The sequence below is a fragment of the Aythya marila genome (assembly GCF_965140915.1).
Source record: "Aythya marila genome assembly, chromosome: 20".
Lineage (NCBI taxonomy): Eukaryota > Metazoa > Chordata > Aves > Anseriformes > Anatidae > Aythya > Aythya marila.
Genome location: NC_139061.1, coordinates 6,568,963 through 6,581,429, shown reverse-complemented (window position 1 = coordinate 6,581,429; position 12,467 = coordinate 6,568,963). Strand labels below are relative to the sequence as shown.

The 12,467-nt window shown below is 64.0% G+C and overlaps 1 protein-coding gene across 2 annotated transcripts in view; it reads left to right on the top strand.

Annotated features, from left to right (window-relative positions):
• Window positions 1–12,467, top strand: part of SMG6 (SMG6 nonsense mediated mRNA decay factor) — a 105,343-nt gene that overhangs the window by 81,773 nt on the left and 11,103 nt on the right. Inside the window, exons 14-15 of one of the 2 annotated variants that reach the window (XM_082776360.1) lie at window positions 5,919–6,095; window positions 9,072–9,218. In XM_082776360.1, the coding sequence (XP_082632486.1) occupies window positions 5,919–6,095; window positions 9,072–9,218 (324 nt within the window). Of the gene's footprint in view, window positions 1–5,918; window positions 6,096–9,068; window positions 9,219–12,467 lie in introns of both variants that reach the window. The other variant, XM_082776359.1, reaches the window with a different exon arrangement.

The window sequence follows — 12,467 nt, the reverse complement described above, 5'->3', positions numbered from 1 at the left end:
GGGTGTCCTGGTTGGAGTTTTAGCTTTCTTCTGGCCTAGCTGAGTACAAATTCAATCTGTGTTCCTGCCCCACAACCACCTGGTGCCAGTCAGGGGGCGAGAACTGGCCCCTGGCAGACGGGCAGCTCTGGGGATTGCTGCAGGCTTGGCACACCCGTGCAGGGCTCCCCTTCCCCTGGTTGTCGAGAGCAGGCTCCAAGCCCCAGATGTGCTTCCCCACATCTTTGGTGGGTCTCCTTCAGCTCCTTCAGCTCCTACAGCTGCCAAGTACCAGCACCTGGGTGCAGTTAGAGGACATGGCAGCAATCTGTGTGGGCTGCTCTGGCTATAACTGGTCTCTGGCACCAAAAACTGGATACCTCAGCCCAGACCCATCTTCTCCCCAGCTTTGCACCTTCCTATCATCCATGCTTCTTCTCTGCAGCGCTGCCTGGCACGAGCGAGGCCAGTCTTAGCCCAGCAAATCCTCATGATGGGCACCTGGCTCCTTTTCCATGCGGCTTTCCAGGGCTGGAAAGATGGAAGCGCTCACCAGGCTGAGAGCACAGCTGCTCCCGGGACTCCCCTGAGACCACGCAGGGGCTGGAGCTGTGCTCTGCAAGGCAGGGCTGCTGGGAGAGAGGTTGTGGTCTGGGCTTTCTCTTTGAGGAGCCACAGCTTTGCACAAAAAGCACTTCTCCAGCAACGGTGATGGGAAGGAGCAACCAGCAAGGTACCTCCGAGCTTCCCCATCCTCCCCGGGCACTTTCCAAGTGCCTCTCTGCTGTGCTGGGGCGGGATGGCAGCGCCGTGGTTGTGCTCCAAGGTCGTGCACCGAGGTGTGCACGTGGGAGCTGCGTCCCTCCGAGCCTGCTTGCAGGGTTAGGCAACGTCAGACGTGTGTCTGAGAGAAGCTGTGGCTGAAGGCAGCCCTCAGCTGCAGAAACCAGGGCTGTGAACCAGCTGTGAGCGCTTCTGCCCAGCCCTGGCAGATGCTTTGGTCCTACCCAGGTGGCCAAACCCGAATCTGGGGATGGGCAGGGCGAGGGACTCCTCGGCCACATCCTGGCACTGGAGCAAGCCCAGAGATGTGGGACTGGGATAAGCCAGGGTTAAACCCAGCCCAGCTTTTGTATCAGACGGTGAGCTGTGAACCCAGGAGGGATGACAGCAAACCCAGAGCTTCCTTTTGAGCTCCTGCAGCTCGCTCTGCCCCCCCTGCACCTCCGAGCTGCCTCCCCAGGGACAGGAGAAGGAGGCTCAGGGGGGAGAAGGAAGCTCAGGGTGTGGGGAGGCATTTAGCCCCGGCCTCAGGGTGGTTTATCAGGGGCACCACAGGTGTTTCACCTGGCTCGTGCCAACACCGCATGGTTTAGGTAGTTCGGGGCTCACTTGGTTTAAGCACAGAGCGGCTGCCTCGCTCCCACCAAGCTGCGTTTGAGGCAATGTGGCAAAAAAGCAGCGTTATCCCCACGCTGGGTCGTGCTTGAGCTTGGCCCTGACTCCCAGCCCTGTCCCATTCCCAGCTCGGAATCCGGGATGGGATCTCTCTGTGCTGTGACTCAAGCTCCTCCTGTCCCTTTCCCTCCCGACTCCAGCTGCGGGGACGAGCTCCGAGCAAAAACCCTTCTCCAGCTCCGCTTCCTCCGCTGTGTCTGAGTCTAAATTTTCCCCCAGCAGAGCTGCCGGCCTGCCTCCTGCCTCGGAGCATGCGGGACGGGGGCAGCCCTCCGTGGCCCGAGTCAGGCCCTCCTGGAGGTGGTGGGTCCCCCGGCTGAGCGCGGCTCCCCGGGCCAGCTGGCTCGGCCGCCGCGGGCTCCTCGGAGCAGCCGAAGGAGGCTCTGCATTCCTGCCTCTCAGTTATTTGCTCTTTAGGACGCTGCGTAAAATTAACAAGTTGTAAAAGCCGATTGAAGGCGGCGGTGGGTGTGACGGCGATTTCGCCCGGCTGCAGGGAGGTGCTGAGCCCCGGGGCCGCCCGCTGCGGGGTGCTGGGGGTGACGGGGCGGCCCCCGGCGTGCTTCTGCCCCTGAGTGAGAGTGGGGCTGGTTCGTGGCAGTGTCACCCTGCTGGCCCCAGGTGCTTTTGTCCCCTGGGCACAGTGCTGGGACCGAGTCCCTTCCGTCCCCTCGAATCCCAGCAGGACACGCGCTGCGTCTCCTCCACACCACCCCATGCATCAGCACCAGCTGTGGCTTCATCTTGTTAAACAGCACCACGCAGCACTCGGGGCAGGCTTTCCCTTCAGCATGCTTTATCTGGGGGGGGAAAAAAAATAGAGGGGCTCAGCCCTTGAGCTGGGGAGGGCCCCGTGCCCTCCTGGGGACACCGGTCCCGGCCTCGCCAAGGACCGCGGGCGGCAGCGAGCGCGTCCCGAATGCGCTGGAACCGCAGAGCGGCGCTGAGAACACGGCAGCTGGTGCAGCTAATGTGCAGCCCAGTGGGTCTTCGCAGGCAGTTCGGGTGTGTTAATGTGTGTCCCGCTGTGTCCCAGGCAATGATTAGGATGTTAATGTACGACCCAGGACTTGGCAGGCGCAGCGCTAACGAGCCTCCTCCTCCTCCTTGGCGTGCCCTCGCAGCCACCAGCCCTCTGCGGGTGGCTGGCGCTGAGCTGGCGGTTAGCGGGTCTGATCTAGGGGCAGATTAAAAACCTCTCATCTCTGGGCCCGGCCCGATGAGATCAAGGCTCGCAAGCGGGGCTGCTGCAGCCCGAGCCACCCCGCGAGGTCCCGCGCAGTCCCCGCGAGGCACCGCGGCAGGCGGGGGCTCCGCGATCGCTGCCCGGGTCGCTCGCGCCGCAAGGGAACTGAGCCCGGGTCACATCGGAGGGCACCAGACCACTTCAGCAATTCTCAGTTTCAGTTTTCCTTTGCGAGCGGCTGCGTGCGTGTCAGGCCTATTTTCATACCCGGCGACGACTCGAAGCCAGGCTTTCGGTTCCTGCTGTCTCGCTGCACGCTCGCAGGGGGAAGGGCGCGCGGGGCGGCTCCGTTCCCCCTGCATCGCCCAACGCGTCGGCACCGTCTGATTTTTCATGCTCGAGCTTGCCTTTTGGGAGAGCAGCCACGGCTCCCGGAGCCCCGGCACCTCTGCTGCTCTCCGGGCTGGTAACGAGGAGCAGCCCCGTGAGCCTCCGGCACCTCCGCGGCCGTCCCCGTGGCCCCGGGCACGCCGCTGCTGCTGCGGGCACTCGCGTTTCCACCCCGAAACGGGAAGTTTCTGCCTTGCGGCTTGCCGCGTGTCACGCGAGGCTCCAAGCTGCCACTCTCGACACCCGGGTGCCAGGCACGGGTCACTCGTTTCCCAGCACCTCGAGGCAGGGCAGCCCCGCGCCGCGGCCAGCCCGGCTCCCGGAGCGCCTCTGGCACGGCCACGGCAGGCAGGGCGCGGGCCCCGGGCTGCACGTGACGGGGATGTGCGGAGCTCGTTCCCTGTTTTTCATTCATGTGGGCTGGAAAAATGTGTTCATGAGACAAGTTACTGTGGCATTATGTCATGGGCCTTCGGTCGGGCTCTTTTCTCCGCAGCAGATGAGCTGAATTGAAGCGCCGGGGCTGCGCCGGCTTGGCAGGCGGTCGGGAGTTTCCCCGCTCCTTTCTTCTGCAGGGGAGGAAGAAACGAACCCACCTGCCCTCGGCCCCGCACCCAGCCGTGGGTGACGGGGGCTTTTCTGCAACCCTCTTGGTGGCTCCCCGTCCAGGAGGCTCTGACAGCCGAGATTTCCGCCTGTGCTGCGCGGAGGTGTCAGCACCCGGCCCTGCAGGCATAGGGGAAAACCTCCCGGGCCCTAAACCAGATGTGATTGCTTTTATTTCAGGTGAAATCCCTTGCAAACGGTGTCAGGACGGGGTGCCCGTCTCCTCCCCATCTAGCCAGCCTCTCCTGCACCCCGTTCCCTGCTGCTGTCGGGCACAGCCTGCTCGCAGCCCCGCTGCTGCCATGTGCAGGTCCCCGTGGCGGTGCTTGTGGTGCCAGAGGGCTGCCCCGCTTCCAGGGCTCGTGGAGCAGCCCGGGCACAAGGGAACTGCACGGACCGGGGCTGGAAAATCCCAGGGCTGAGCTGCCTCGGGTGAGTCAGGCCAGGTGCTGTGCACAGACCCAGCAGCGTTAGCCCGGCGAGCTGGGGGTGAACCAGGCCAGGAGGTTTCCACCACTTCCCCCGGGTCGCTGCGGCCGGCAGCTCTCTCAGGGGGCTGTTTCCCATGACAGCCATTCCCCCTGCGCTCTCGTTCCCTTTCCTTCTGACTTTCCCCTTCGCAGAATCGTTCCTAAAGGAGAGCCAGCAGGATGGGAACGTTCCTTCTGGGCCTCTTGCCGGGCTTGCTCCAGGCTGGGCATCCCAAGCAGCCAAGGGCCCGTCCAGAAGGGCCGTCCAGCCCCATTCCCAGGGCTGCTGAGCCCGCACCACCTTCTCCTTTGCTCGTTGCCCCTCTCCATCCCGCAGGGCACCCTTTTTAGGAGCAGAGTCGGTGGTTACGGGTCCCTCGCTCTCTGCATTGCCATCACCCTGCGCCTGCACCTCTCAGGAGCAGCGCCTGCCTCCTGGGGGGGGAGAAAGGGGCATCTCCTTCTCCCCCCCCCCAAATCTCGGTGAGGTTTGGGGACGCTCGGGGCCCGAGGGGGGCACCCTCAAGCGGCGCCGTCTCCGGCTGCCCTCACGTAAAGGTGCCTCGTGCGGGCGGTAGCCGGGGTGGGAGGTTGCAGGTCAGAGCAGGGTCAGGTTTTTGACACGCACGGCAGCGACACGGCGGTTAAAATTAGCCCGCAGAGAGGAAACTGGCAGCATTGTGGAAGAGCAGAAGTTTCCTCTCACGGCAGCCTGGTGCAGCGGGGCCATGCCGTGCGCCGCTGCCAGCCCCCTGCTCGCTGCCACCCGGCCCCATCCGTGTCCCCATCCGTGTCCCCATTCGTGTCCCCGTCCATTCCCGGTGCTGCCAGCACCCAGTGTGTGCATGGGGCAGCGACCCTCGTGCCGTGTCCTGGCTCTCCCAGCCCCGGAGGCAGCGGGGACGTTTTGGGGTGAGGTCTCAGAGCTGTGCTGCGGGTGGGCAGAGCGGAGCCGGAGTGGTTTTGGGGGCAGGAGGAACTCAGGCACGAACGGGGACTCGGTCTGCGGGGCGGGTGTTGTTTTTAGCCCCCCTTTTGCTGGCTTTCTCTGTGTCCTTGCTGCTTCTCCCCGTCGCTGACACTGCTCGGGGGGAAGCACCAGAGGGGAGAGCTGCAGGTGCGGAGCCCCGCGGCCATCGGGATCCCGCTGGGGGCGCAGGCAGAGGCCCTGCAGGACGGGGGCCACGGAGGCACCGGGCTCCTGCGCTCTGGAAACTCCATTTGAGAGCCTCATAAAGCGATAATTACCTGGGCTATTGAGTTTCCTTCTGGCCAGATCCATCCCAGCCTCCCTGACAAGGGCTCCCCAGTTGGTCCACGGCACCGGCCCCGCGGGACGGGGTCGGGCTGGAGCCGGGGAGGGGGGGTCTGGTCTTGGTGACGTGCCCCCAGCCGCCTGCTCTCGCACCTGCATCCCTCCCAGCCCCTTTATTTTCATGGGGGGGTGAATCTGGTGACTGAGCTGACACCAAACAGCCCGGACCAGCCCTCAGCAGGACTTTCCCCGTCCCAACGGGGCCGAGCAGGGGCCGGTGCCCCCCCGGCAGCCCCGCACACGGCTCCAGGTTGCACGCAGAGGGCAGGGCAGCACCCGACGGGCTCGGGGCGCGCTGACCTCGCGCTCACCAACCTCATTTTCCCCGGGGACGCTGAGCTGGAGGCCTGGGTAAATCCCTCCCATCCCTGTTGGGAAGGCAGAGGGGAACCCCGCAGGTCCCCGCGGTGCCGCCTGCGTGCCCCGAGCGTCTCCCTGCTCTCCCGCCTCCCCCTTTGCACTGACTTTTTGTTTTCCTTTGCCTCTCCCCAACCCCCTCGCCCTCACCCCGTAGGTTATTGCAGCCGACTGCAAGAGGGTCACAGTTCTGAAGTATTTCCTGGAAGCCCTTTGTGGACAAGAAGAGCCTTTGCTGGCATTCAAGGGTGGAAAATATGTGTCAGTGGCACCCGTCCCAGACGCCATGGGAAAGGAAATGGGAAGCCAAGAGGGAAAACAACTGGAAGATCAGGTACCGTGCGGGAAGAGCGCGCCTCGGTGAAGGAAGAATCACCCCTGTGGGGCCCAGCCCCTGCCTGCCCTGCAGCTCCCGCTATTTATAGCTGCCGTGGCTGCGTGTGCGTTTTATGGGGGGAGCCGGGGGGGGGGTTGGAGAGCAAATAGTGCACGGCCCCGGTCTCCTGAGTGTGCTTTGCTCGTGCCCTTTCCTGCCAGCCCAGCCCACGTGCCTCTATCTCGCCCGGCGCTATGAGTTCCAGATGCTGCTTTTTTAATTCGGAGAGGGGGGGGGGGGGACACACACGGACACGGGAGGGGAGGTTTAAAACCCTGCAGCCCGGGGATTTTGGGGAGGGTGGTGGGCGAGGGGGTGTCAGGGTTGAGCCTCGGGATGGAGTTTCTAGCCGTGGAGCTGGTGGCGGCAGAGGCCCGAGCTCCAGCCTCCAGCACACGTACAGGAAGAGCTGACATTGGCGCCCCGTCCCTCCCCTGCCTCTCACATCCTGATGTGATTAAGGAATTCGCCTCTTGTTTTTCTGCCCTTGCTTGTTCCTGTAGGCCTCGCTTCGCTCCAGGCTCCGTGTGTGTGTGTTTTAAGGGCTCTGCCAGCCGCTCTGCAGGTTGACTCTTTTTGCTTTTCTGTTTCATCTCGCGCTTTGAAAAGCCGGGGGAACAGCGGAGAGGGGGCAGAGCCACCCGGCTCCCCGCGCCCCCGCCCTCCGCACGGGGCCGGGGGGGGGGAAAAATCGCCCCTGCCGGTGCTGGGTGGTCACAGAAACAGTCGTGGGGGTTGGAAGGGACCTCGAGAGATCATCGGGACCAAGCCGCAGATCATGGGATCCAGCCCCCAGTCCCTATGGTCTGTGCCGTGTGTCCCCCCCCCCGGGGCTGGCAGCCAGGGGAGCCCCCAGCAGGAGCGTGCTCAGCACCCTCCTCATCTCCCTGCGTCCCTGCAGATGGCTCCAGCCGAGCACAGGATGGATTTGAGCTGAGCACGGGATGGATTCGAGGTGTTTTTGTTGCGTAGGGCTCAAAGCAGCACCCTGGGTGGCAAGAGATTGCAGGGTGGGAGACCCAGACCCCTGTCCTTCTCCTGGAGGTTGTGGGGAGGGTTTGGGGCCGACACCACTGACCGTGTGAGCTTTTGGGATCTTCAGGTCCCACCCCACGTCACGGCGGGACGGTGCTGCTCTCTGCAACGCTCTCGTTTTAGGGTCAGCCCCCCCCGATTCCTGCTGTGTAACCACGGGGAGGAGGGGGGCTGCCTCTCGCCCGGCTGTGGGAAGCTCGGTGCGTGCTCCTTGCGTAACCCCGGAGCTTCCTCCTCGGGGCCGCGGTGCAAAGCAGCTCCCAGCTTGCCAGCACGGCCAGCCCTGAGCCTGGGCAAGCAGAGCCTGACCCCAAACACCGCAGGGGATCTGTTCCCGAGGCCCCGGCACAGCTTCATCCCTCTCACAGCATCCCCCATCCTCTGTGGTCCAGGCTGTCCCGGAGAGGGAAGTGAGCCCGGGGGCTCTGCCTTCCTCCTTCCCATGGCTCAGAAGTCACCAGCGGAGAGGAGCGCTTGGTTCTGCGGCCAGGTGGCCGCGTGGCTCCGGGTGAAATGATGGAGGATGCATCCGGACAGTTTTGGGGCTGTTAAAATTAAGGCTGAGCACTCCTGCCCCGTCCCTGGGGTGCTGCGGGTCCCTCTGCCCCGTGCCGTGGCCGGGCAGCAGTGCTCTCGGCATTTCGGGGGGATCATTCGGGGCAGGATCCTTCCCAGCCCCGTTGGTTTTGTGCAGGGCAGGGAAAATCGGCACTGCAGGGTTTGGGATGGTTCACAGGGGCTGCACGGGGGAAAAAAGGGGGCTTGGGGGGCCGAGGGGGCTGCCTGGGTGAGCGGCAGAGCTGGGCTCGTGGGCAGCACGTGTGTGCTGGTGGGCCCTGCGCTGGGAACAGGCAGGGAGGTGCAGGCAGGGACCTTTTTAGGGGAACAGCAAAGCTGGGAGGGAGCTGGGTCGTGGCTGATCCCCCGCACAGCCCGTTCTGGGGTCTCCAGAGTAGCACGAGCAAACTGGGAAGCTCTGGAGACCTCCTGGTGGGGACAGCAGCGTGCCCAGGGCACTGAGGTCTCCAAGCGCCCGCGCAGGCAGGAGGCTGCAGCCCCTGCGACCCCCGGGGTTGGCACAGCCGAGGCTCCTGGCCAGAGGCAGCCCAACAAAAGCGGGCTGAGAAGGATGCAAATGTTAATGGAGGAAGTAATTAACCTAATTAAGCGTGGCGACGACTGCCCCTCAGACACAGTGGGTTCTCCATCACCTCACGCGGGGGTTTCAAACCAGGACTGTCTCTTTCTGGACCAGCTGCTGCGGCTCCAGGGAGTTTCGGGGTGGGTGCAGGAATTTCTCTGGCCTGTGCTGAGATCACACCCGAGGATGGAGGGGGCTCGTTGCTCTCCCGTGCGCTGGGTTTCCCGGCGAGGTGACGGCCGTGCGTGTGTAGCGTTATTTTGGGGCAGCACTTTTGGGGCAGGGGCGCGCAGCCCGGGGTGCAGATGGGCACAAAAATACCCTGGCTGGAGCTGCACGGACAGGAGGGCCGTGCAGCCTGCCCGGAGAGGCAAGGAAATGCCACGCTCCCCACTTTGCAGAACTGAAGCCTGTAAAGCATCAGTGACTCACCCGGGGTCGTGGGAAGAGTTTTCCAAGGCTCGCCACGGTTTGATTTCGGCCCAGAGCTTTACCCAGGGCTGCCCCCCGCCCTGGGGCATCCCTGCCCCGCTCCGCTCTCTCACCTTGTCACCCCCCCTGCATGTTCACAGTTTATTTATTCGGGTTTGCTTTGAAGTATTTAGCACCAGGCTCCCGGCAGCGAGCGGGGATGAGCCACGCTGGGCAGGGATCTGCCTCCTGGGAAGGGGGGGGGGGGGGAGCAGCAGGCCCTGCCACCAGCGTCCCTGACAATGACATCTCGCCTGTTTTTGTCTTTCTGCGTTTCCTGGAAGAAGGAAGATGATGTGAGGATTGAAGCATTCGAGGATGACTCAGAGGCTGAAGGCAGCGGAGGAGAGCTGGACATCAGGGAGCTCAGAGCCAAGAAGCAGGCGCTGGCCAGGAAAGTAGCTGAGCAGCAGCGGCGGCAGGACAAGATTCAGGTAGGCTGGGATGTGCGGCTGCAGCCCCTGCTCTGCTGGGCTGGCTGAGGAGCTGCTTTGGTGCTGCACGGGGGCCGATTTTGTCTCCTTGTGCCATTTCCCTGCCGTGCTCGGGGACGAGATCCTTCCTGGGATGCCTCACGGCACCGTGAGCTTTCCGTAGGTGCCCCCTGCGTGAAACCCAGCAGCAGGCAGCTCTGCCTTCAGAGGGCAGGGCTGAATTTTGTTGCTGAGCCATATGGGGTGAGACCTGCCCTTCCACAGCCGCGTGCTGGGGTCTCCAGGAGCCCTCGAGGAGCTGGACACCGCTCCTCCACCGAGCTCTTTGCGCTCCCTGATGGCTGTGACGCAGCACGTGCCAGGCAGCGAGCTGTCCCCGGGCTGGGACAAAGCTTTGGTGGCATCGGGGCTGTGCTGGGAGGCAGCTGTCCCGTGAATCAGGGCACAGGGAGAGGGTGGGAGCTCACGAGCTCACGTGGGAGCCAGCAGCAGGACAAACAGCCCGCGGATGGCCAGAGCGAAGCGTTGCCATCGTCATGGGGACAAACAGACGGGACGCAGGTGATCCTGGCCCGGCCCTGACCTATTCCCAGCGCGTTTCCCAGTGGGAACAGGCAATTTAAACTGGTCGCACTGGTCGCAGCTGCCTGGCGGTGCTTGCTGTAGCTTTAAGAGCGAGCTCACATGCATGGCTCTTGGCTCCTCGCTCGCTCGCAGCCCCTCTTCCTCCAGCCTCGCCGCCCAGATGAGGATTTCTCAGCAGAGGAAAAAATTCTCCCTGGCTCCCCTCCCCCTCACCTCCGCCCTCTCTAATGCCCAGGGCCCTTCACTTCCATAATTCTTCATTTTCCAGCCTTGAACGTAAGCCAGACACATCTGTCTGGCCATATGCGTGAACTCTGCAGTGTGTGCCGAGGTGGTTGTAAAACAGGGCTGCTGAAGGCCCTACTGGGAGAGCGCGCACATGTGTACCCTCCGGCTGCTGGCGCCGGGCCCAGAACCACTGCGCTTCACTTTTCCAAACCCACCCCAACCTTTTTTTTTTTTTTTTTTTTCAGATTTCTCCTTTTTTTTCTTTTTTTTTTTTTTCCCCTTCGAATTTCGAGAAACCCGCGTCGAGGCGCAGGGTCTCAAACCACACCGGGAGGGAGGGAGGGAGGGAGGGAGGGAGGAAGGGCGGCGAGGCCGTCCCGGTGTTGTTGGCAGGTACCCGGCTCCCCTTTTCGAAGGATAACGAGGAAGCAAAGCCGAGCTGGGCGAGGTGGGCTGTAAATTTAAAGCTGCCCCAAGCTTGGGAAGCGGGAGGTGTCGGTCAATTCCCCGCTTCCCCGGCACGGCCAAGGGGAACCGCACGTGCTCGGGGTGTTTGGGGAGGGCACATCCCAACCCCGGCCACCGGCCCAGCTGCGGTGTGGCCCCCCGGGATGGCCGCTGCCCCTTCTGCGGGGAGCGTGGGGGCTGCCTGGTGTGTCGGGGGCTCGCTGCCTGGCCTGCTCCTCCCTTCCTCCCCAGCCGGCGCTCGCAGGCGGAGAGAGGTCAGAATGAGGGTGTGGGCAGCTTCGGGGGCTGCACAGCTGAGAGCTGAGGTGCACTTGGAGCCCGAGCGCTCAGGGCGGAGGAGAAATCCTCGGGGCTTCGCTCAAATCAGCCCGGCTGGCTGGGAACAGCCCGGGGCTGAACATGTGTGTGCCGGCCCCGCTAGCGACCCCGCAGCCAGCTCAGCACCTCACCCCCCCACCCTGAGTTTCCCTGCCTCGACCTGCGGGTCCCCGACCTTCCCAAGGGGGTTTGGTGCGTCCTGGGACCTCCTGCCTTCTGGTTTCATCACGTTTCTCTCCAGTTCACCGCTCCTCTCCCGAGTTCACGTGTCGGCTGCTCTCCAAGCCCCCCGCCCGTGACCCCGGGGACGAGTGCAGCCCCACGTACTTGCTGGAGCCGAGCAGCTGCAGCTCCTGTTCTAGCAGGGCCGAGAGCTGCAGCTCTCCAGGCACGTCCCCGTGGCCGTGCCTGCACCCTGATGGTGCCTCCTGCAGTCCGTGATGGCACGGGCAGCGACCCTGGGCTTAGGGTAAAGCCTTCATCCCTTGGCCACACCACTTCTCGTGGCCTCCCCCGAGCCCTGCAGAGCTCTCCGCGAAATCCCTGCCTTCTCCTGGCGGTTTTCGTGCTCTACCTTCCTTCCTCCACCCTGCTCCCCACCTCTTGGTGCCCAGCTGTGCTGCTGGAGCAAATCACTGGCTCCGTCCTTGTCCCGGGATCCCCGAGCTGCACCAGCTGGCAGCACAGCCCCGCTCCTCCGTGCTGCAGCTCCCAGCCACAACCACCGCTGCGGTCACGTTTACACCAGCCTCGAGGGCGATTTGGGCTTCGTTGTGCTTCCCTCGCTGCCCTGGTTTGGGTGTGCACGGGACCATTGCTCAGCCTGGGCTGGAAGCACGGGTCCAGGCAGAGTAAATATTAAACGGGGGCGCCTTGCTGGCACAGCTGCAGGGAACACAGGAGAGCTCGGTTCCTCTGCACGAGCCAGGACCCCAAAACCATCACGCTGAGCGGGGCCAGGTAGGGCAGAGCAGGTTTCGGTCACAGTGTGACGCATCCTGGTGCCGAGGGACAACCCTTTGTGGGGTGGCTGCTGCTCCATGGCTGCGCCACCGCCACCCTGCCCTTACCTTCACCCACGCTGGCCACGAGCAGGTGACAGCAGCGAGCTGGAGGGCCGGCCACCTCCCTGGGTGCCACCCGAATATTTTGGGGCAGGCAGGTGGAGCGGGGAGGTGGCAGGGCCGTGCCCCCCGGCCGCCCCCAGCCGCTTGGCCCGGCGCTGGGTGCGCGCAGTCCGGAGCCCCCCGTCCTTTGTGCCGCCGCCGCGCGCTGGGAGCGGCCGAGTTTCCTGCGCGGTTGAAAACATCCCACCTGAAACATAACAGCCTCTTCCTCTGGATGCTGCTATTGTTTCGCTCAGCATTACAGAAGCGGCTCGGCCGGGCGGCCAATTATGACATGTCTTCCCAAAATAGCCGCGCTCCTGTCCCTTCTGAGCCCACGGAACGGCCGCCCCCTTAAGATGCAGCCGCTCCTTTGTGGCGGTAGTGTGAGTAAGTGGCTAAATTTAGCCGCATCCCATTCACGCTCTCGTCTGGGCGCAGGAACAATGCCGCGGGTGCACACGCGCTGACACGCACCTGCCTGGGAGCCGGGTGCCTGCCGGCTGCGGAAGGCGCACACCCACCCACGGCGGCTCCGCCACGG